General features: G+C 28.2%; 5 protein-coding genes across 5 annotated transcripts; 3 read left to right on the top strand and 2 right to left on the bottom strand.

The window, feature by feature from the left end:
* Positions 1 to 62: 62 nt before the first annotated feature.
* GO595_003349 (CAMK family protein kinase) lies at positions 63 to 2,216 on the top strand (the record flags this gene model as incomplete). The annotated part of the gene is made up of 1 exon (XM_067916360.1): positions 63 to 2,216. The coding sequence occupies one exon, from the start codon at positions 63 to 65 to the stop codon at positions 2,214 to 2,216; it is 2,154 nt and encodes a 717-aa protein (XP_067777150.1).
* A 538-nt stretch (positions 2,217 to 2,754) lies between these two features.
* On the top strand, positions 2,755 to 4,239 carry GO595_003350 (phosphofurin acidic cluster sorting protein 2; the record flags this gene model as incomplete). Its single annotated transcript, XM_067916361.1, has 1 exon — positions 2,755 to 4,239. One exon carries the CDS (start codon positions 2,755 to 2,757, stop codon positions 4,237 to 4,239), a length of 1,485 nt encoding a protein of 494 aa, XP_067777151.1.
* A 169-nt stretch (positions 4,240 to 4,408) lies between these two features.
* GO595_003351 (polyubiquitin) lies at positions 4,409 to 4,870 on the bottom strand (the record flags this gene model as incomplete). The annotated part of the gene is made up of 1 exon (XM_067916362.1): positions 4,409 to 4,870. The coding sequence occupies one exon, from the start codon at positions 4,868 to 4,870 to the stop codon at positions 4,409 to 4,411; it is 462 nt and encodes a 153-aa protein (XP_067777152.1).
* A 1,566-nt stretch (positions 4,871 to 6,436) lies between these two features.
* GO595_003352 (DUF5057 domain-containing protein) lies at positions 6,437 to 8,305 on the top strand (the record flags this gene model as incomplete). Its single annotated transcript, XM_067916363.1, has 1 exon — positions 6,437 to 8,305. One exon carries the CDS (start codon positions 6,437 to 6,439, stop codon positions 8,303 to 8,305), a length of 1,869 nt encoding a protein of 622 aa, XP_067777153.1.
* Positions 8,306 to 16,982: 8,677 nt separating this feature from the next.
* GO595_003353 (major facilitator superfamily transporter) lies at positions 16,983 to 18,227 on the bottom strand (the record flags this gene model as incomplete). The annotated part of the gene is made up of 1 exon (XM_067916364.1): positions 16,983 to 18,227. The coding sequence occupies one exon, from the start codon at positions 18,225 to 18,227 to the stop codon at positions 16,983 to 16,985; it is 1,245 nt and encodes a 414-aa protein (XP_067777154.1).
* Between the last annotated feature and the right edge of the window lie 6,402 nt (positions 18,228 to 24,629).

Below are 24,629 nucleotides of genomic sequence, written 5' to 3' on the forward strand. Positions count from 1 at the left end.
GGTACCCCTGTGTGGAATTCAATGTATTTTACCCTCAAATCGGTTTTGGTAGTTATACAACCATGAATTTTGTAAACAGGATCAAATCAACAATCCAACAAGGTGTAAGTGGAGACAGGCTCAGTGGTACAGAAATGTCAATTGGCGGCATTAATGTAACTGTAGGAAATAAAATTGCAGATGGTGGATTTGGAATGATTTATCTAGCAGAAGGTTCAGGCAAAACATATGCACTTAAAGCACTTCAAGCACCAGACGAAGAGCACTACCAACAAATCATGAACGAATTTTCAATTCACAAACAATGCGCTTCACATCCAAATATTGTTAAAGTTTATGGAATGACTTCAAATCAAAGCACACGTCAAGCAACAATTTTAATGGAATATTGTCCAGACAACCTTGTTAATCGTATGAATCAAGTTTTCAATCAAGGCTTTAGTGATTCGACAATTGTTGAAATATTTACACAAGTTGTAGAAGCAGTTGATTTCATTCACTCTCAAAATCCCCCTATTATTCATCGTGATCTTAAACCAGAAAATGTTCTTTTCCATGAAGGTAAATGGAAATTATGTGATTTTGGCTCAGCCACAAAACGGGTTTACACATTAACAACTGCCAGTGAAAGGAATGAAGCTGCAGATGATCTCGAGAAAAATACAACAGCTCTTTATCGTGCACCAGAAATGTGTGATTTATATAGGCGTCAACCAATTGGACCTAAATCAGACATATGGGCACTTGGTTGTGTTCTTTTCAAGCTCTGCACATTTAAAGATGCTTTTCCAGACGGATCAAATCTCCAAATTCTCAATCTCAAATACCAATGGCCATCGAACAAAACGGTTAATCCCAAATTCAAAGAAATGGTGAAATTCATCTTCAATCCAGACCCATCCAAACGACCAACTGCGAGAGAAGTTCTTTCTGAACTTTACAGGCAGTTTCCTGATTGGGTTGACCCCAAATGGTCAAATCAGGGCAACGCAAACAATTCGCAAGAGCCATTCAATCCATATTCCGATCAGACGAACACTAATAGCTCATCTAATTCAAATACCTTCATTCCATATGCAGAAAAAGTTAATTCGAACGATACATTTGATCCATTTTCACAGCAAACGAATTCTAATGAAACATTTGATCCATTTTCACAGCAAACAAACACAAATAATACGTTTGATCCATTTTCACAGCAAACAAACACCAACAAAACATTTGATCCATTTTCACAGCAAACAAACACAAATAATACGTTTGATCCATTTTCACAGCAAACAAACACCAACAAAACATTTGATCCGTTCGCACAGCAAACGAATACGAACAAAACATTTGATCCGTTTCCGAAGCAAACAAATACAAACAGACCAACAAAACAATTCGCACAAAGCACAAGTAATAATACATTTGATCCATTTCCGAAGCAAACATCTAGTTTAATTACAATGCCCGTCGCTACTCCGCAGCCAAACTCAGCTGATCTCATTGAACTTGATGATTCGCCAAAGCAAACGAATGAGTTCCAACACATTTCGCTCACTTCTACCACAGATCCTAAGTTAGATCCGCATCGCTCGGACACAGAGCCGCTGTTGTTCATGCGCGACTTAGTCACATTACCAGAGTCCTCATTGAGCGCTGCGTTATTTAGTGTATACACTTTCAAACCTAATTCATCATTTTTCTTAAACTTTTTGCACTTAAGTGGTACACATGTCACCGCGATCATTCATTCGTTTCCACATTTCGACGGGCCGATGAATGCCATATTCGAATCACGGAAACAAATCACAACGAATTATCCGCAGTTCGAAGGTAACTTCGCACTGACGAATTTCATGTTACAGCATAAAGCGAACCCAATACCAATTGGTCAGCCGCCGATATGCATTGATTCGGTGAAACTATTTATGGATCACATCGATAAAGTCATTTCTTTGTTGCGAAAACAGCCGACTGAAGAAGTGGCACACGAAGCTTTCATTGCGTATCAGGTGACTGCGTACATGTTGGCGAAGTTGAAACAGTTCAAAGTCAACGAGGGATTCATCGTGAACTCTGAGATTCCCCGATTCGGTAACCAGCAGGACCAAATAAAAAGGGCGATAGCAAACGGAGGGCTGAAGACAAAGTTCCCGCAGGAGCCGTTCAACTTCAACGACCCGAATTTCTTAAAGAAAATTAGGCCGCCGGCTTCGAAATCAATTTGATAATAAATAATAAGTAAATGAAATGCGTAATGTTTTGGTTGTGTGAAGGAATTTCATTTTTTCTGTTATATAAGTTTTGGTTTAAGGATAATTTTTACATTAATTTGAAAAAAAGTGTTAAAAATTATTAAGATGCATCTTTTAATAAATTATGAAAAATTTTGTTGTATCATACAGATCTGCAGATATAGGTAATGTAGAAAAATTTTTCAGTTCAACAACATCAGCCAAAATTATAGAATTTGAATATAATTAAATTATAGATCTTAAAACTCAAGCATGACCTTAGAAAAAAACTCTGCTTTTGTATAGAAAATGTTATTTGTGTAGGTAGTAAGCAAGCAATCCCTTTCAACTAAGGCTTTGCCCATGATGATGAAATATAATTGTTTTTACATAAAATAGATGATATCAAACTTGTAAAAGTGTTTTTTTGATAGTCACTTTTTAATAATTATTTGATTAAATCAGTTTTTGATTCTCAATAATTTCTATGAGTTCATTCAAAATACTCTTTACAAGAATTTTATAAAACTCAATGACCCAAAATATAAAGCGACCTCGCTGTTTAATTTCAGAAAAGCTTGAAAGCCCAGCACAACAGCAATCCCAAGAGCTTTATCTTGTTCCAAGGAATTGTTGGTTGCATGTTACATCATTTCAAATTAGACCTGCAAGTGTTGAAAAAAATCAGAAAATAAGGATACGATTTTCAGTACCAAATAGCTATCGTGTTGTTCGCACATCCACCATTTTAATTGATGATGAATTAATGAATTATATTCAATCCTCACAAAATGCTGCCGGACTTACAGAACTTCCTGTTGATATAACAGTTTTATTCGAATATAAACATGATGTCCGCTTTGGACATCAAAGCAATCTTGACATAGATATTGAAATACCTCAAAAATTACCACGCTCCAAATCCATAGGAGCAGCCAGCATTGATCTTTCCAACGCCATTCAAGCGCCAATATCAACCACATTAATATTACGTAAGGATAACACTACAACTGCTTCGCTTAAGATTGAATTACATTCAATTACCATTCTCAAAAGTTCTCCATTATCCACAAACAGCATAAGCCCATCAATACTTAGCGAAAGTGACAGTGAATCTATTCCATCGATCACAACACAAATCGAGAAAAAAGTCAAAGATATTATTCTTTCCAAAAATATTCTTGTGTTTGATGCAGACACTCCTCAAGGCCAAATCTTTATGGGAGGCACTGGCCAAAACAACTTTGTGCTTCCAGTTCGAGATCAAAATCTCATTCAATTTATTTTTGACATTTCAAGTAAATTATTAAAGCCTAACTCTAAAACACCATTCCGCTTCATCATTGCTGGTGATGATGACTTTATTTCCCAAGTACTTAAACAATATGTTGAAATGCGTGATAGAGGGATATTCTCATCTCACATCTTTAACTTCATTTGCATACCACTTACAGATGGACGTCGTTGTAGTTTTGCACGAAAGCTGTCCGAGAAGTCCACCAAATATGCCGAAAACTTTTTAAGCAAAAATTGGTTCTCTATCTTTCTTGAGGATTCCGAAGTTCAAAACGCGTCATCAACCATCGCATCTAAGCTCGATCTTCTCCTCAAGTCGCCATTGACACCTGTTAGCTTCAGCGTGGCCAACGTCGTCATCACATCAAACACCGATCAATTTGTGATACCGATGCTCGTATCGTTGCGTATCGGCAAACAGTCGACAAACGTTCAAATGAAGGTGACTTTCACTGAAACTAAAAGTAAAACAAGTACATTGAGATTTAACGCTTTATCGATAACTTTGGATAGGGTTCGGTTAATTGCGAAATGGACTGGTCCAACAGTTACGAAATCGACTGAGAAAAAAGAAGCAGCCGCAAATAAAATTAATTTGGCGGCAGCTAAGGGACAAGCGCCTGTTGACGTGGAAATAGACGGAATTGTATACAAGGATGCTATTGTTATAATGGTGATGTTAAGGGAAAGGGAAGCTGAACTAATGTTATATACAATCTAAAAATGTCAAATAAAGTAAAAATGTATCATAAAATTATTGTTAAATAATCCTTTAAAATATTATATGTTATTTCTAAAATGGAAGTAAAAAAGATTGTGAAATATGTTTTGAGTGATGAATTTAAAACATAAAATTAAAAGCAAGATTTAAATCTGAAATGTTTATTGCTTTAATTACCGCCACGAAGACGAAGAACTAAGTGAAGTGTGGAGTCCTTTTGGATGGAATAGTCTTGGAGTGTGTTGCCATCTTCGAGTTGCTTACCAGCGAAAATTAAACGTTGTTGATCTGGTGGGATACCTTCCTTGTCTTGAATTTTGGATTTGACATCTTCAATGCGGTCAGTTGGTTCAACTTCAAGTGTGATGTGCTTACCTGTGAGGGTCTTAACAAAGATTTGCATACCGCCACGAAGACGAAGAACTAAGTGAAGTGTGGAGTCCTTTTGGATGGAATAGTCTTGGAGTGTGTTGCCATCTTCGAGTTGCTTACCAGCGAAAATTAAACGTTGTTGATCTGGTGGGATACCTTCCTTGTCTTGAATCTTGGATTTGACATCTTCAATACGATCAGTTGGTTCAACTTCAAGTGTGATGTGCTTACCTGTGAGGGTCTTGACGAAGATTTGCATTCGATAAAAATGAAGTGAGCACTCACACGAAAATTTTCGTTCAAAATTTGGGTTAGATGGTCATATCACTTTTTACATATGGCATTTTATTATTAGGGTGGCCCGATAATATTGGCACAAACTTTTGATCGATTTATATTGAATTTATGATAGCATAAAATTTAAAAAATCTCAAATATTTATGAAAACTCATTGGATCCTTTTATTTAGTAATGATTTTGAGTTAATGGATACTTATTTGTTGCTTGTTTGATCAAACAATTATTTTTTCGAATAAAATATTTCAAGTATTGTTCTAGCATTTGGTCGATTTTTTTTTTGCTATACATTTTTTATAATTTTTTTTGTAGATTCATTTTTACGTTTGTGGTTCAATTTAAAAAAGGATCCAGTCATTCTCACTCTATATTATATATAATCAAAATTTTAATATGCCAAAAAGTAATATCATAAATGAAGATATAGGGGAAATTATTTTTTATTTCCTAGAACCATTAATATCTAGAGATACAGAAACAAGAAGAATTAAAATTCCAAACATTCAAAATAAACCTCAGAAATTTGAGAATGTCTTAACTTACAATATTTTACAATCGGAGTCGAATCTTAATATCTATCATTTTGCCCAACAACTTAAAAACGTTAAATAGAAAAATTCTTCTTCAAAAAATGGCAATCGGAATTTACCCTTTTTTACCCAGTTCACACTTTTGCACAAAAGTTCATGTTGTTTGGGCTTAACGTTCGAACCGGTAGCGTTTGAACCAACGATACATTCAAATTGAATACTTATCGAATGAAAACGGTTAACTGTTGAAATTGGTTGTGGTTGTTTTGATATTGAGAGAATTGTTAATAACCGTTTATCGTTACGATACTAAGATCCTTGCCCTTCTTTGATTTTAAAACAACAAGAAATCAATCCCTTTGTATATTCCAAAAATAAAATATATTGAATGAAGGCCTTCAGAATTTTATGCTGAGTTATTCTAAATTTTATCTCAGCGTGCACAATCCAACAAGAAACATATTTTATTACGAAGTAACGTTTATTTCAAAAAGTTGTTTTGAAAAGAGTCAATTTGTGTGGGAATCAATAGATCAACTGAATTCTACGAATAACTTTTGCAATTGCATTCAAACCACGAGTCAATTTATCCCTCCCAAAAATGTTTGTTTTGTCTTTCTTCTTCGCTCATTGTCAATCAAGTCAATCCATAAGCTTAAATGTGCAGGTTAATACTTCGTATGCATCTGGTAAAGGTGGTGCATATTTAAGTTGGTCAAAAATTGAAAATCAAGAAATATATTATAAAGTTTTCCAACAAAGTTATGACACAGATGCTGATGAGTATGATACTACCTGGAAACAAATAAGTACATATAAATCAGGTACACATCTTAATATATTAAACATCTATCCAAGTCAAACTGATGGAAATAAAGGACAAGGTTCATCATGGGCTGGGAGTTATAACACTTATAATGTCAATTTTCAATATAAAAATGAAGAAGGTTCTGATGTCTGGCATACACTGCCGAAATCAGCCTCATTAAAAAGTTTGGATGGAAGGAGGTATCATGATAGATAGTGATGGATCCAGAACCACCTTCGAACCTTATGGCATTGATACTTCTACAGGTGAACAACTGATTTCTGTCACACCCATCTCAATTAATGATTTTGAAGAAAAAGCAAATGATGACGAATTTCTATACAATTATAGTGTTATTGTTTTTGGAACATGGGATGCCAGTACTGGTTATGGAATCTCAACAGAAACAGCTAAAGGTGCAGTGACAAGATATATCAACAAAGGGTATGGATTTTTGGCAGGACATGATTCAATCGTATACAGCTTCTATATTAATGGTGTTGCAACAAGTTTACTTTCAATCAGAGATCTTTTTGGGATTAAATCTCAATCTGTTGATAGTTCTTATAATGGTGTAAATATTCAATATCAATTTATTACACAACAAACTATTACCATTGTTCGCAAAGGTTTGTTAACAAATTATCCATATCAAATTGGTGACATTGGAACTGTTCTCACAATCCCAACAACACATACAAATTCACATGCCACGACAGGTGATGTTTGGATGGCATTAGGAACCAATGCAAATACACAAACAGATAGTGCAGGTCTTCAACACAATTTCTATCTTACAACTAAAAATAACACAGCAATGATTCAAACAGGTCATAGTAATTGCGAATCGACAGAAGATGAAAGGAAAATTATTGCGAATACGATTTATTATTTAAATCAAAGGACTTCTGAAACATTTGCAGAAGATCATTCATCACAAGATTATGAATCGCCAACAGTTAATCTTAGATATGAAGAAAAATCATATAGAGTTCATATTGATAGTATTGACAAAGGAACTAAATACAGATTCAAAGTTCAAGCACTTTTAAAATCGAATGATGATGTTTATGCAGAATCTGAACCAGTTGAAGTTACTGTTACAACAGGAGTTGATCATTACATTTACACAGTTACAAATGATCAAAGTGTTACTATTGATGCTTTAACAAGTGCAACAAAAGACGATTACATTTATCTTAATTCAAAACAAGTTACCAATGGAATGAATGTCTTTGTTGCAGCAGTTGATGGTGCAGGAAATATTGGTAACATTACAAGTTTAACTATTCCAATTCCGGATGCAACACCTTCGAAATCACCATCACGATCACCTACAAAATCACCAACAGAATCACCTACAAGATCACCTTCACGATCACCATCAATATCAGCATCAGCATCTGTTTCAAAATCTCCAACATTATCTCAATCACCACATCCAACACCTTCACGATCACATTTAATATCAACAGAAATAAAAACACAAAAACATTCATATCAAAATACTGAAATACAAGCAAAAACAAATTCATATTCATATGGAATTACATTATCAAATACTTTAACGAATTCTTTAACATTAATAAATACAATTTCAATTCATAATGTATATAGTTCAATCTCAATGATTTTCACACAATTATCGAATGATTACACATATATTATCACTGAAATTATTTATTATGATTATACAGTTATAATGTATTCAACTTATATTTCATATTATTTCGATTTTTATTTTATGAATGTTTATGGTGGTAATGACGATCAACAAAATGAAACAGGGAAAGATACGAATATATTTTTAATTATTGGAATTGTTATTGGAATAATTGTTTTCGCTGTGATAATTGTTACGATTATTATTATTATCCGACGAAATCAAAAAACTAATTATGAAGATGAAAATGATCAAGATGATGAAATTGATATTGACATCGGAAACTCAAATGAAACGCGAGAAATCAATAATTATTCTGGATTATCATTTAAAGATATTGAAGAAGACCCATTTGCAAATGATTTTAATGAACAAGCATTTGTTACTAATATTTAAATTTTTATTTTATAATGTATTAAAATAAAGGGGCATTTTTACTTTATGCCTACTTAATAAATAAAGTGTTCATAATATTTTTTTTATTACTATGCTTTATATGAGTTGTTTTAAAATCAAGAGTGCTGAGATGTGACAAAAATGTTGTTCAGAAATTTCAAATGATCAATTTTTCGAAATTCGATTCGGTTTCGACCATGCTTTTTGAGGAATCTTGGAATATTTCCTATAATGGTATTGCACTTAAGAGTTTATAAGTGTACCAAAAATACAGGCCTTATAAATGCAATATGAATTGGAGATAGAGGTTTTGCTATGTGTACACGTTATAACAAATTTGTTCTCTATGGTAATGAAATTATTATAGAATATACATTTTATGTCTATTAGATTGAAGGAATTTGGACGAAATGCATTTTTATTATGTAAAGGATTTACAGAATTTCATTTTGATAAAGAATATGCATTTTATTGGTGTTCATCTTTGCAGACAGTTGAAATTGAAGGAAATGATAAAAGAAGTATTCTTGATAAGGCTTTAATAAATTGTGATTCTCTTCGAACAGTTATCATTTGATGGTCACAATATTAGTGGAACTGGCTATGAAAACATTATTTCAATATGTAAGTGTCCAAAACTTAAAGAAATTACTTTAGACATTGATCATTATATCTTTGAAAACACATTTTTTGATTTTCCATCACTTTAGAGATGCTGAATCAAATTTGCATAATGATAATATATAGATATATATTAACATTGATGAATAATCATGAATTGTTGAAATTAAATATTGTGCTTTCGATAAATGTTCAAATATTTTATCAATGGAATATTATGCATTTCAAGATTCTTGTTATCAAATTTATATTTACAATAACAGTTATACCCTCTTATGCAATTCCCGGCTCAAACACATTAAAGTATATTCGAATTGCACCTAGAGTTACAAGAATTAGTTCACATTTTATTGAACAATGTTCATAATTTCTTGATCTTGATGATAAGGGAATAATTTAAGAAGCATTATGGAAGAATCATACATTTGAATTAGCATCACGATTGCCAGAAAGACTAATTAATATGACGAGAATCATTTTCAGGATGTACAGGAATTACCATTTCATTATTTATACCTACTAATCTTATTTCTATTGGATCTAATGCATTTGCTAATTGTATTTTAGATATTACTAATACGAAATTAGTAATTACATCATCATATGCATTTTTAGGATGTCGTTCATTAAGTTAATCATTAGTTTTACCTAATTCACTTATTGAAATTGTAATTTTGCAGGTCATTAATAATTCCAGATAAAGTAACGATTATTAATCATTATACATTTGCATTATGTTCAAAATTTACAGAATCTTTAATTATCGGAAATAATGTTGAATATTGGAGATGATGAATTTTCTGAATGTGGTGGGTTTTTTTGTTTTTGATCTAAAATTCTTTCTTTTTTCTTCCAAATCTATAGAATTGTGGTGTACTTAATGTAGTATAAAAAAAATAATTTTTTGGCAAATAATATCAATAATATAGAGGAAATAATCTAATTTTCCTTGAAAACAGCATGATTTGACTAGGTCTGTTTTATAAAAAAATCACGTCACCATAAATAAAAATCAAAATATTATTTTATCTATATTATATTTTTTAATAAGTTCTATAAATAAATAATTTTTCAGATCATAAATAATATAAATATATAGAAAACAAGAGTATCGCACCTTTTTATTTCAGACTTTGAAATTAAGGAAATTGATGTTGGAGATAAATTGATGTTTATCTCATTATGAATAGGATTTATCAAGATACATTCAAATTAACTTTTTATCACATATATATGTACTTTATAAAAATATTAATATTTTTATAAAAACTCTTACCTGTTTCGAGATCTTCATTTTTCGTAATATCACTTTTTCTCCAAAACGTACAAAAGAAATCACAAAAATAGGTGTTCATATATATATAGGTATATTCCTCTTTCTATGGTAGAAGTTTCGAGAAATTCCATCATGAAATTTATTTTGACTGCAGCTCTGGTTTGGTTTAGGGTCAAATTTTGTAAATCGCATTGACTTAAACCACATAAAATATGCGAAAACGCAAAACAAATGCAAGTAAAAAAGAAAAAAAAAATATCTCCAAAACATAGAACTAGAATTATTCTCTGAGCTTGAACAAATAATAATGAATCTAAAAAGAAAGAAATATATATTTGTCAGCTAAACATACAATAAAATTATTTGATTTTAATTTACCATATTCATTTAATCTTGTGATAAGTAATTTAATTTATTATGCATTTTTATCACAAAGAAATAAGTGTACTACGTATTTTAAATTTTTAGAAATAATTCAAAAGAAAGAAGAGGAAAAAATTAATTCTAAATACAATATTATTGAAATATTCCTTAATTATATCATAAGGAATAATTCTCAAGAAGCTTTATATCTAATTGAGGAAATGATAAGACAAAATTTAATTGATGCAAATATTACAAAGATAATTCCTTCAAAATATTTTGCTCATTACAAAACTACAAATGAAAACAAAAAACATATCCCCAGTGATCGATTTTGGAACTATATTGAACTTCATAAAAAAATATATTAAAGAAGGACATAATCCAAATGAAATTGCAAAAAATCATTCGAAATGATGAAATAGAAAAACTTCAAGAAAAATCATCACAAACAAATTTTGATTTTAATCAAATAATTGAACCATCACTTTATGAAAGATATTCATTTATTAATCAAAAAAATGTTACATTAATTGATTATGCAGCATTTTTTTTTCAACTGTTAAATGTTTCAAATATTTACTTATGAATGGTGCAAAATTAGGAAATGCAGGTAAATATGCAGTTGTAGATGGAAATGAAGAAATAATTAATTTATGTGAACAAAATGGTTCATCATTTATAGGGTTATGAAATAGCAATTAAATCTCATCGAAATGATATTTTTCTTTATCTTTATGAAAATAAAATGGATAATTTGTGTAAGGAACATGATACAAAGCCTCATAAAATTTTCTTGATATTGATTTAATAAAATTTTGTGTTATGAGTGGGAATTATGAAATCCTATCATTTTTAGAAGGAGAAGGAACTAAATCAATGAATCTATTATCAAAAAATCAGCAGAAATTGGTAATATATATCTACTCATGTATTTTCTTCATAATAATAAGAAAAAACCAAAAAATATTTTGATTTATTCTATTAAATCAGAGAATGTTGAAGTTGTGGAATATATCATTCTTAAGCACAGAAAAGGAATCAATTTTAATTCTGTAAATATTTTTTGTAAAATTTCAATGTTTTCATATAATATTTAATAATGGTTTATTAAATTATTTAGAACACCTTTGATATATGTTGCTGAAAAAGGTAATACAGAAATAGTAAAATTACTTGTTAAACAAAAAGGAATTGATATCAATGCGAAAGATATTCATATGTTTGATTTAAAATTTATTTTAATAATTTGATTTTTCAAAATAATATTTAAAAATTATTTAAATTATTTCAAACAGCACTTATGATTGCATCTGAAAGTGGTCATACAGAAATAGTTAAATTACTTCTTGAACAAGAAGGAATTGATGTTAATGCAAAAAATATTTATTTGTTATATTTAAAATTTATATTAATAATTTGATATTTCAAAATAATTTTTGGAAATTACAAAAAATATTTAAAACAGCACTTATTTTTGCATCTAGAGATGGTAATTTAGAAATAGTTAAATTACTTTTGGAACATAAAAGAATTGCTTTAAATGTTATAGATGATTTTTATTTACTATAATCGATATTATTTAGAGTTACTTTGGTTTTTAAGCCAAAATTTAAAGTTTTATTATATAATTTGAAATACCATTAATTTGGGCCTCAAAAAATGGTCATAAAGATATTGTTAAAATACTTATCGAAAAAGAAGGAACTAATATTAATGCCGAAAATTTTTGAATGTTTTGTTCAAGGTTTAAATTAATTAAAATGGATTACTTGACGAGGTTAAACCTAACAATTTTTAATTCTGACATTTACAAGTGTCTGCTTATTTCTATTTTGTTGATAGTTTTGCATGCGGTTGGTGTCATATTCATTTTTTCTCTCCGTTAAAGTTTACGGTTTTCATACAAAAAAAAAAAAAAAAAAAGTTTTGTTAGTCAAAAAAATTGAATATGCATTGTCAGATGCCAGCGGTTATGTTATTGTTTTAATTTGAGAACATATTCAAAAAACTTTTCTGGTTTGGTTTGGATTTGGCTAAAATTAAGCTTAATTCCATCACCACCGGATGAGATCACGTCTTTACTAGAAAAACTAAAGGCATTTCACTAGGGGACTTTGTTCAGTTTCTCTATATTGCATATATTTTTCTCACCATCCAAAAATATTCATTTTATAATGCTGTTCACAATCCTTTCAAAAAGTTATTTTAAAATTCCAGATGCAACACCATCACGATCACGATCACCATCACCAACAGCATCACCTCCACCATCACGGTCACCTACAAAATCACCAACAGAATCACCTACAAGATCACCTTCACGATCACCATCAATATCAGCATCAGCATCTGTTTCAAAATCTCCAACATTATCTCAATCACCACATCCAACACCTTCACGATCACATTTAATATCAACAGAAATAAAAACACAAAAACATTCATATCAAAAATACTGAAATACAAGCAAAAACAAATTCATATTCATATGGAATTACATTATCAAATACTTTAACGAATTCTTTAACATTAATAAATACAATTTCAATTCATAATGTATATAGTTCAATCTCAATGATTTTCACACAATTATCGAATGATTACACATATATTATCACTGAAATTATTTATTATGATTATACAGTTATAATGTATTCAACTTATATTTCATATTATTTCGATTTTTATTTTATGAATGTTTATGGTGGTAATGACGATCAACAAAATGAAACAGGGAAAGATACGAATATATTTTTAATTATTGGAATTGTTATTGGAATAATTGTTTTCGCTGTGATAATTGTTACGATTATTATTATTATCCGACGAAATCAAAAAACTAATCATGAAGATGAAAATGATCAAGATGATGAAATTGAAAATGAGATGCAAGAAATCAAAAATTGTTCTGTAATGACATTTAAAGTTATTGAAGAAGACCCATTTGCAAATGATTTTAATGAACAAGCATTTGTTACGAATATTTGAATTTATATAAAAAAACTTGATATAAAATCAAAATATACAAATGAATATATTTTTATTCATTTGACTTTTTTTAATGCTACAAAATTTTCGAAAATTTTTATCTTTTTTAATGTATAATGTTTGAACATAATCATAAATAATATTAAGAATGTAATTCTAATGAATAAAAAAAAATTGCGAATAATGCAATGCGTTTTATTGGAAATTGGATCAATAAAATAATTTTTAATGTTTGAAATAATTAAATTGTTGATGATTCATAAAAAACTTAATGAATCATTCATGAAAAAAATTAGGATTTAAATCAAAAATATTATAAAATTATTTCTATTTCATGTTTATTTGTAATAAATAATAATTAAATTGTATTCATATTTACAATTTATTTTTCTGTTTGTTTACTTTTCCTACACACACTTCGAATTGAAATTTCTTCATTATGTTCATTTGATATAAAAATAAGATCAAATAAATTTTTTGTTTCTATTGATAAATTACACATTTCTTCTTCTTCAATGTTTTCGTTTCCATCTTTTTCTATATCATCGATCATTTCATTAATTTTTACCCATTTTTCGATTAATATTGGATCTCCTCCTAAATCTTCAATTTTCATTTTCATTTTACAATAATTTTTATTCTCAAATTCGATAATAAGTTCATAATCTTTATAAGGAATATTATTTATATCTTTAATAATATCTAATGCATTTAAATATTCTATTGTTGAATATAAATCGATACTTTCTTCATCAATTGGTTTCATCATTTGATATATTTCATTAATTGGACATGAAATTATAAATGAAGATTTCGAAATCGCATATTTTAAATATTCACTAATAATCGCATAAGTATTTTCTGATCCTTCAAATGGATAACTTCCTGAGATATCAATTTTACTTTTATCAAATTCATTTATTATAAAAATAATTTTCTTAAAGCCGAAAGTTTTGCTTAAGTTCTTTGGAAGAAGAAATATATTCATTAACCATTCTGATAAACATGTCGAGTCAAACCAACAATTTGATAATGTTGATGTAATAGTTTTTAAATCATTATAAAGTTGTTTATATTGAATATTTTTCGTTATTTGTGCTGGAAATAAAACATTTTCTTGTTTCGAATTTTGAATAATTGATAAAAATGATTTTTTAATTCCTGGAAGAATTTGTCGCATTGATGGAAGTTGTATATGAAGAAGTGCGAAAAGATGTTGAATAAAATCTGAATAAAAAACTGTTAAATCTGAAATATTATTCATAAGATTTTTCATATTGATTATACATAAAAATGTTTGTTTCCATGTATCTGTCGTAATTAAATCAATAAGAAGTTGTTGACTAATTATACTTATTAATATATTTCGTGTTTGTGTATTAGGTCCAACAATTACATTTTGGAAGAAATAATTAGTTCCAATTGGTGAAATAGAATTTCGATGTGATGAAATGAATTTTTCCGAGTAATTTAAATAAGAATCATATTGAAATAAATCATTACGTTCATAATACATTCCTTCACTTTTTAACATAGAAATCATTTCGTTATAAAACATACGTTTTTCTTGATCTTCTAAATAAACAAGTTTATCAATAAATTCTTTTTCATTTTTCTTTAATTTATTATATGATTCTATAAATGAATTATTTCCTTTCAATTGAGGAACATATTCACCAATTAATTTCTCAATTGGAATTTCATCTGTTTCTTCTTCTAGTGAGTTTAATGATTCACTAGATTCTTTTGTTTTACTACTACTGTTATATTCAGGCAATTCTTCATTTTCTTTATATGATTCTTCGTTTTCACTTAATAAATCTTTAGAAGAATTAAGTTTTTGATAATCTTCATCATCTGATTGATAAGAAGAGGATTCACTTAAGTTTTGTAAATCGGAACTTTTTACAGGATGAAGTTTCGATTCATTTACCTCTTCATTGATATTATTTTTTTGTTTATAAAAAGAATTTGAAACATTTTTAATGTTATATTCCGATTGGGAATCTTCTGATTTTTTCATAGATGCCGATGAATTTGCACGCTGCTGAGATTTCTTTGGAACTAATGTGTTTGTTTTATTCATTGGAATTACGGATTTAGCAGCTGATGAAAAAGATACACTTGAAAGAATAGACGAAGCATTTGACCTTTTTCTTTTTTGTTGTGAATCTTTTGAAACCTCTGACATTGATTTTTTAGGTAAACCTTTATTTTTGGAGCTGCTAGAAAAATCTCTTTGAGAATCAAGTAAAACATTAGAGTTTGAATAGGTTTCATCAAAAAATTGATTTGAGCTTATCTCTGAAAAGTCACTCATTTGTGAATCAAACTTTATTTCAGAGGTAACAAATGGACTTGAACATGTTGACAAATTTTTAGATGAACTACCATCCAGAAAACTTGAAGAATTATCATTAAATTTTACACTTACTGAAGATTTTCTAGAATTGCCATTTGGCTTTCTATTTACTCCATTTATGTTACGAAGTGACAATAAAATTGGTTCTTCATCTTTTGTTATAATTGAATTTAGCTTTTGTTTTTTCTTTAAAGACGATATTTTAAAGAACGCAAATAACTTTGTTGCATTATGCGCATTTTTAATGTTAACTATTTTTTCTCCTCTTTCATTTTGGAGTTCAATTGCAGGATTTTTTTCATTAAATGCATTTTGAACTGCTTTTTTTAATGAGCTCATACTATTTGGAATTATTATCTTTTTTTGATTCTTTTTTTCATCATCAACTTTGATAACATAAATTGCATTACTGTTGTTCGCATTCATCTTTAAAAAATCTAAACGTTCATCATTTAATTTTAGTCACTTTTCTCTAAAAAAAAATTTTGGAACTGTAAAAAAAACATTTAATTTCATATGTTCTGTAATTTTACTGTATTACACACAAATATTTTAAAAAAAACCCCTTCAGTATTTATTTTCATGTAAGTTAATATTTTGATTTTTATTATTGTGCTAAAACAATTTTATTAATCAAAATAATGTAAAAAAACTAAGTATAATATACAAACACCAAAATTTATCCAAAATATAAGCATTCTATATTGATATAAATGTCATATCAAGGTTTTGTTAAAATTGTTCTTACCAATTTTCTGGAAAGCAATTTTTCAGTAAATCAGCTGATTCGCAAGTTGATTTTCAAATTTTCAATTTTTATTTAGATGAATTATAGTTATTAATAAATGAAATATATATAATAAATATAAGTTTATAAAATTGTGTTTTTTAATGATTAATAAGATAAATTTATCTTAAAATTTTAAAATTCTCTTAGTGGAATTCAACACAACAAATCTATTATTGTTTTAAGATATTTAATAATAACAAAAAAGAGCAACTTAATATATTTATTTTGTAAAGAATATACACCTTCAAACTAATTTTAATCATTCCACAAAAAGTTATATCTCTTTCAAAGCTTTTGCAGTTTCGCTTGATTCCTTTTCCTCTTCTTCATTTGCAATCAGATCTTCTTCTTCCTTTTTCGGTGCCTTTTTATTGTCTATTTGGGAAATACCGAACAATAACGCGACAATTGATATGATTGAGAAGACAAGGAAGCAATATCCAACTGTTAAACTTTCTTCCATCACTGGCCATATCAGCATAACGACGGCAGCAAACAGCCAACATGTGACAGTCATTAATGCCATGGAAGCAGAACGGACTTCTTCTGGATATAATTCAGCAACAACAAGAAATGGAATCGGTCCCATACCAAAGCCGTAACTTAATTGCTCAACAAAAAGACCAACAATAAAAAGTGCGCCGTTAGTTTGCGCAATTTGTTGTATTGCAAGAAGAAGGAAAGCAATGAATTGAAGAACAGTGGAAAGAATCCAACAATTCCTTCGTCCCCATCTGTCGACAATAAATGATGCGGCAATGGTTGTTAAAATCTGACAAACAGTTGCCATTGTTTCGATGATGCTAGCATTGCTGATTCGTGCTTCGCTAAGAATAGTCCTAAGATTGGATTGGAGAGCATTGATACCTGAAAATTGTTGAATAAGAAGAATGAACATGGCAATTAACATTTGTTTCTTATACTTAAATACTTTGCCATAAGATGCACCTTTGGTAGGGCCAACACGATCTGAAATAAAGAGAGAGCCAAGCATAAGAATGCCAGATGGAATTGAACAAATATATGTGACATCACGCCACGCTGAAACTGTGTTACCAACAAGATTAGGATACCAATAACCGAATGCTGTGCCAAGTTGATGCATATAACCAAAAAGACCAGTATATCTTGGGGGTGCAACTTCAACAATAAAAATGGGTGTAACACTTGAGAAGAAACCAAGTGAAAAACCATTCAAGCAACGTAAGAGCATAAGAAGCCAGAATACTTTTGGAAGTGCAAGGAAAATCCATGTAAGAAATGTGAAAACAGCGCAAATAAATGTGCACCATCTTCTTCCAATGCGGCCAGTAAGGAAAGAACATATAATACAACCAATCATCCCGCATACAGGACTCATAACATTAAAACATGTTGCTTCTGTTGAACTAAGATGGAATTCTTCTTGAATTTGAGGAAGTGCTGGTGAGCAATAAGATAAAGAAACACCCATTGTGACTCCACCCATTGCGAGGATGAAGCAGCAAATAGGGGTGAAAGGAATATAAGGCCAACCCATTTGGTGAAGAGAAGGTGTCGTTTTCAACCTTTCAAATTAAATCTCTCAATTCATATCAAAAAGCTCAAAAATGGCGCTAAAAGTATACATGCTTTCAATATGTATGCTCGACCAACACACAAAACCGTTCAAAACTTCACATATAAAAAACGAAAACTCTAATTTTTCTGTTTCTTGCAAACTTAGATCTAAAAAAATATTTGTGCATCCTTCTGTTTTTGAATGAATGTGCAGTATTTGTTTATTTTGATTAAGGCTTACATAATTTTCAGCAAGCAAGCAAGCTTTTCAATCGAGTTAACCCCAAATTTTAATATGTTTACACGAATAACAAAATCTCTGTTTCTGGGCCCAGTGATTGAAAACGAAAATAAAAAATTGGTGTTTTATGAATGACATTTTCCCAGCTCTGAAAATTGAATGTATTCAAAATTGAGAACATAGCCGTCATAAATGTCAAAATATTTTCATCAAATATAATTTTTTCTTTTTTTAATGTTCTACTTATTGTTTTTTAAATTATAAGAGAGAAAAGTTCGATAAAAGCATAAGGAAAATGATTTATGAAATTATTTTTAATCATATTATCAATAAATACAATATTAAATGATTTTTAAAAAATGGCGTCATATCCATGGGTAGGGGTACAGCTGTGATTTTTTTGAACTAAAAACAATCGTTCTTACAACTTTTTGTATGAACGATACATTCAATTTTTTTTGTTTTTTGAGAATTACAATATTTTTTAAAAAAATTCGAAAACAAAAATTTCGAATAAAAATCATTTTTTTTGAATTCCATACCTTGGTGAAGCAAAAAATTGACACAGACTTGAAAAAATCTATAAAGAACTCTTTCCGAATCTATATTTTATTTAAAATGAAATGAAATTGATAAGTTGTCAATTTTGTACCAATATAATGTATTTGTTATATGTGCGTTAAATGATAAAATTAATAATAATATTTCTATACGATGATTAAAAAAACAATATAATTTCCATACAAATGAATAACTATTACACGGAAGCCAAAGGAAACTTAGAAATTATTCATTTATGTGAACAAAATAATTCATCATTTACAGAAGCATATGAAACAGCAATAGAAATTCATCAAAATGAAGTTTTTTGTTATCTTTATGAAAATAAAATTGGGAAAATTTCTAATGACAGAAAAAATTCATTTTCAATGTTTTCTTTTACAAAATCGAATTCCAATATCGAAAATCAAGATAATTGTAATTTAAGTGAAGAAAATTTAATATATCTTGGGAAAAAATGCATAGAATTTAATAATTTTGAAATCTTCACGTTTTTAGAAAAAGAAGGAATGAAAATGAATAATGAAATTATAGAAGAAATAGCATCAAAAGGAAACACATTCATAATAGAAAGTGAGATAGAAAGACAACAAATTCCAAAAACAATTTTACCATATTCAGTTAAATCAGGAAATATAGAAATAGTCAAATTACTTTTGGATAAAGGAATTGATGTTAATGCAAAATTAATTCATTTGAATAATTTGGAAAATGTTTTAATAATTTGGAATATGTTTTAATAATTTAAAATATGTTTTAATAATTTGAAACAGCACTTCATATAGCAGTTAGAAATAATAATATAGAAATAGTGAAATTACTTTTAGACAAAGGAATTGATGTTAATGCAAAAAATATTCATTTGAATAATTTTATATATGTTTTAATAATTTGAAATATGTTTTAATAATTTGAAACAGCACTTCATATTGCAGTTAGAAATAATAATATAGAAATAGTAAAATTACTTTTAGATAAAGGAATTGATGTTAATGTAATAAATATTCATTTTAATAATTTGTAATATGTTTTAATAATTTGATGTATGTTTTAATAATTTGAAACAGCACTTTATATTGAAATTGCGCAACAGTTAGATTTCAAAGAAATAAAACAATTACGAAGTGAAAAAGGTTCAAACCACAATGGGCTTTCTCAGGTATGTTCCCCGAGTCCCGTTAGTTTCAACTTTAATTTCAAATTTTAATATTAAAAAATAAAGTTAACAGTACTTATATCTGCAGTCAAAATGCGTATTTGAATAAACATTAATATAATATAAATAATAATATTCACAATATACCATTATAATTGTATATTTTTTATTTCGATATTTATGATATCTTCAGATAAGTTCAAAAAATTGAAAAATTATAAATCCAATTTTTCTCTCTACAAAAATCCTATTTCCTTTGGCAATTTTAAAATTATATGTATACAAGAGAATTTTGAGAAAAAAATGAAAGCAATCGAATTTGATTTGCCAAGACCTTCACCTATTACATGCAAGTCAATGGAAATTCATCCTGATTTGCTTTCAGCATGCAATTTGGCATCAAAATATTTGACAAATTCAAAAATCCATAAAATTGCAAGAAAGATTGCTTTAATGTGTCACCTAGAGTGTAAAAATAAATCGTGAATAAAAGTTTTTTTTCCTATAATGTTTGTAATTAAATTGACCCCTATTTTTGTACATATATTTGAATTATAACTGCCGATGTTTATATTAACTCGATGCCTGAAAACTTTAACCGTAATTTCTTCTCAAAAAACAATTCAATTTCATCTATCGAAGCGGCTTCCAGTTTTTGTTCTAGAAATTTTTGGTTATTTTTTCTGATATTTATTCTTTACATGAATCATCATTCAATATTGACAACTTTATTAGTATGAAAAGTTTCATTTATGAAATTAATGATTTTTAGAGGTACTTCAACTCTAAATTTATCAATAGTTTTTCGTTGAAAATCGAAATGTATGAGTAATTTCTGGTATTGAGTTAAAATAAATTTCTAGGCAATTTCGACTGCTGAATTTTGCGATCTCGATCTGATTAATTTTTCTCTTTTTTCTAAAATTTTCAGAAATCATTTGGAAAAATAAAAGCCTTCAAGGTCTCCTATGTAAATATCCAAAATTATTTCTTGGTTGTTATTCAATATTTGGAGAAAAAGTGGAAATATGTGAAAAAATCGAACATTTCAATGTTAATTCAAATGAATTCTTATATATCGGAGTGGCGACATGATTTTATTTTCAATGTATTTATATAAGTGATAGGGTTTGTGTCTTTACAATATGTTTAATTGATACTTAAGTATATTCAAAAAGTTGACAATCAAAACGTAATTAATTGTTGAGAAAACAGAATTTCCAAATTTAGATCTCCAAATTCAAAAGAACTATGATCAAAGGAAAAATTCAAACAAATGGATATCCGCCAATGCTAACTTCACTTGAAAAAATTATTTTTATTTCAGAAAATGAAAATATTAAAGAATCAGTAGAATCAATTCTTAATTTATATGACAACAATTATTCTTATTCATTTTTCTATATAATATGTAGATTGGTTTATTCGTCATTTATTTCGCAACAAAAAGATATTAATATTTATTTTAACTTTTTTAACGCGTTGGATAAAAAGAAATTTGAAAACAATAATAACAATATATTTGTTGTTTTAGTTTATTATCTTTTACCATTAAGATCACAAGAATCATATTACTTAATTGAGAGTATGATTAAACAAAATTTAATTGATCCAAAAATTACCAAAAATACTGAAACAAAATATTTTGCAGTAATAAACTAAAACAAAAGAAGAGAATAGCAAAAGAAATTGGTTCCACTATGATCCACTTGAGGAAACTTTTTTAAATAATTATGAAGAACTATCAAAGAATGATTGGGAACTTCATAAAAAGTTGATTGAAGAAGGACATAATCCAAATGAAATTGCGAAAATAATACGAAATGATGAAGTAGAAAAACTTCAATAAATTTCAGCACAACCAAAATTTGATTTTGATCAAACAATTGAACCATCACTTTATGAAAGATTTTCTTTTATTAATACACAAAATGTTAAATTAATTGATTATGCAGCATTTTTTGGATCAATTAAATGTTTTAGATATTTACTTATGAATAAAGCCAATGTATATAATACAGGTAAATATGCAGATGCAGGAGGAAATATAGAAATCATTCATTTATGTGAACAAAAACATTTATCATTTAAAGATGCCTATGAAACAGCAATTGAATTTCATCGAAATGAAATCTTTAAATATCTTTATGAAAATAAAATTATTAAAACATTAGATATAAAAGATTTAGAAATGAAATGTATTTCACATGATTCATATAAACTTCTTAAGTTTTTAATGAAAAAAGAAGATTCTAAATTCATAGAATCTAATGTTTATGAATCAGCACGGATTGGTAATTTATTTCTGGTAAAATATTTTATTGATGATTATTTCATTCCAATAAATATTTTAATTCCTTTTGTATGTTCTGAAAATATTGAAATATGCAAAATGATTCTTGAAAAAAGAAAATGGGGTGTTAATGCAAAAGATGTTTGTTTGTATTGTATGATAATTATTTTAATAATTTGATATTTTGAAATAATATTTGGAAATTTTTTTAATATTATTTTGGACAGCACTTATTAGAGCATCTGAAAATGGTTACATAGAAATCGTAAAGTTAATTTTAGCAAAAAAAAAGAACTGAAATTAATGTTAACGATATTTATTTATTTTATTTGGAATTTATTTTAATAATTTGATATTTTAAAATAATTTTTAGAAATTATTGAATTTTTTTAGAACAACACTTATATGTGCATCTGAAAAAGGTCATACAGAAATAGTTAAATTACTTATAGCACAAAAAGGTATTGATATTGATAATAAAAATATTTTTTTATTTTATACAAAATTCATTTTAATAATATGAAAATATAATATAATATTAATGCTAAAGATATTTATTTATTTTATTTGGAATTTATTTAAATAATTTCCTATTTTGAAATAATATTTGGAAATTATATAAATTATTTGAAACAGCACTTATTGAAGCATCTGAAAAAGGTCATACAGAAATAGTTAAATTACTTCTTGAACAAAAAGGTATTGATATCAATGCTAAAAATATTTAATTGTTTAGATTATAATTTAATTTAATGATTTAAAAATACAATATAATATTTGGAAATTATATTTTTTATTTGAAACTGCACTTATAATAGCATTAAATAATGGTCATCTTATCATCTATTATCTGATAAAAAATAAAATTCCAACGATGAAAACATGTAGATAGGGATTTTAGAATAATTAGAGAGAATATTGTTATATTACTGATAAAGAAAATATTTAAAAATGTATATTTAATAAAATTTAATTAGAATTAAAATTGTAATTTTTGGCACTATGCAAAATTCATGCTTCTTTAACAAGAAATGTTAACTCAATAAAGCATGCTTATTATTGTATAGGCACGCGTATATACATTAAAAGAGACCAAAATAAACTGTAAAGTTATACAAACATGATGGTGGTAATTTAGGAAACTCAGCAATATGAATTAAAAAGAATTCATGAAAGATTTTAGTTTAAATCGAAATTTTTCAATGATTACAAATTTTGGAAAATTGAAATATATGCAATATGCATTTAGGATGTTTATAATATTCGATTTTATTTACTAAGAATCATGAATTTCTTGATAACTTACAAAGATGAATTTGTTTGAATTCATTTTAATCGTTTAATAGAAGAAGCGATGAAAACTGAACTCAATTCGCTTGCTCCCAAAGAAATTACTCCTGATATTATTCTTTCCTCGCTCAACGAATGGAAGTTAAAAATAGGTGATATTGGATTTGAATTATTAGATTCTTCATCATCCAAAATTTCTTTATTTTTTTCAATTATTATGCAATACCCTGGTGCTGCTGATCTTGAGCTTGAAATACCAGATAAGGATGAAATGGAAATTATGTCATTGATTTGCGAGCAAAACATGGAAAATTACGCCGAAAAATTAAGTACTGCACTCAGATTTCGTTCTGCACTTCAAAGCATGAACAACCCGGAAGGGGTTACTTACAATTATTTTCGAAATCAAAAAAATGATTCTATTCCAAATTTTCTCCAAAATATGATCAATATTATTGATGATGCAAATTCAAGGCCATACATTCCATTGCCCGAAAAAGCCATAAAAGCATTTACAAAAAACTTTATAGGTAGATTTTTCTACAGCAGAAGACTCAATGATGCGCAGCCATTTTTACACTTATATACTCCATGTACAAAAGAACCCTTTCAAATACAGATTTTACACTCACTTCCGCTTCTTGATGCGCCAGACCTCATATGTTTTGCAGTTGATGAAACATCTGAAAACCCAATTAATTTCAATAACGTCCCCCTATCGGTTGGGGTACCCCTCGGGGTTACCCAGGATACGTTTAGTCATGTATGTGAACGGATTTTTTCATGGAACACAAGTAAGTTTGATGAAAAGTCACAAGTTATTTCAGCTTTTCATGAATCC

This window comes from Histomonas meleagridis (assembly GCF_020186115.1).
Source record: "Histomonas meleagridis strain 2922-C6/04-10x chromosome Unknown contig_20, whole genome shotgun sequence".
NCBI classification, from domain to species: domain Eukaryota; phylum Parabasalia; order Tritrichomonadida; family Dientamoebidae; genus Histomonas; species Histomonas meleagridis.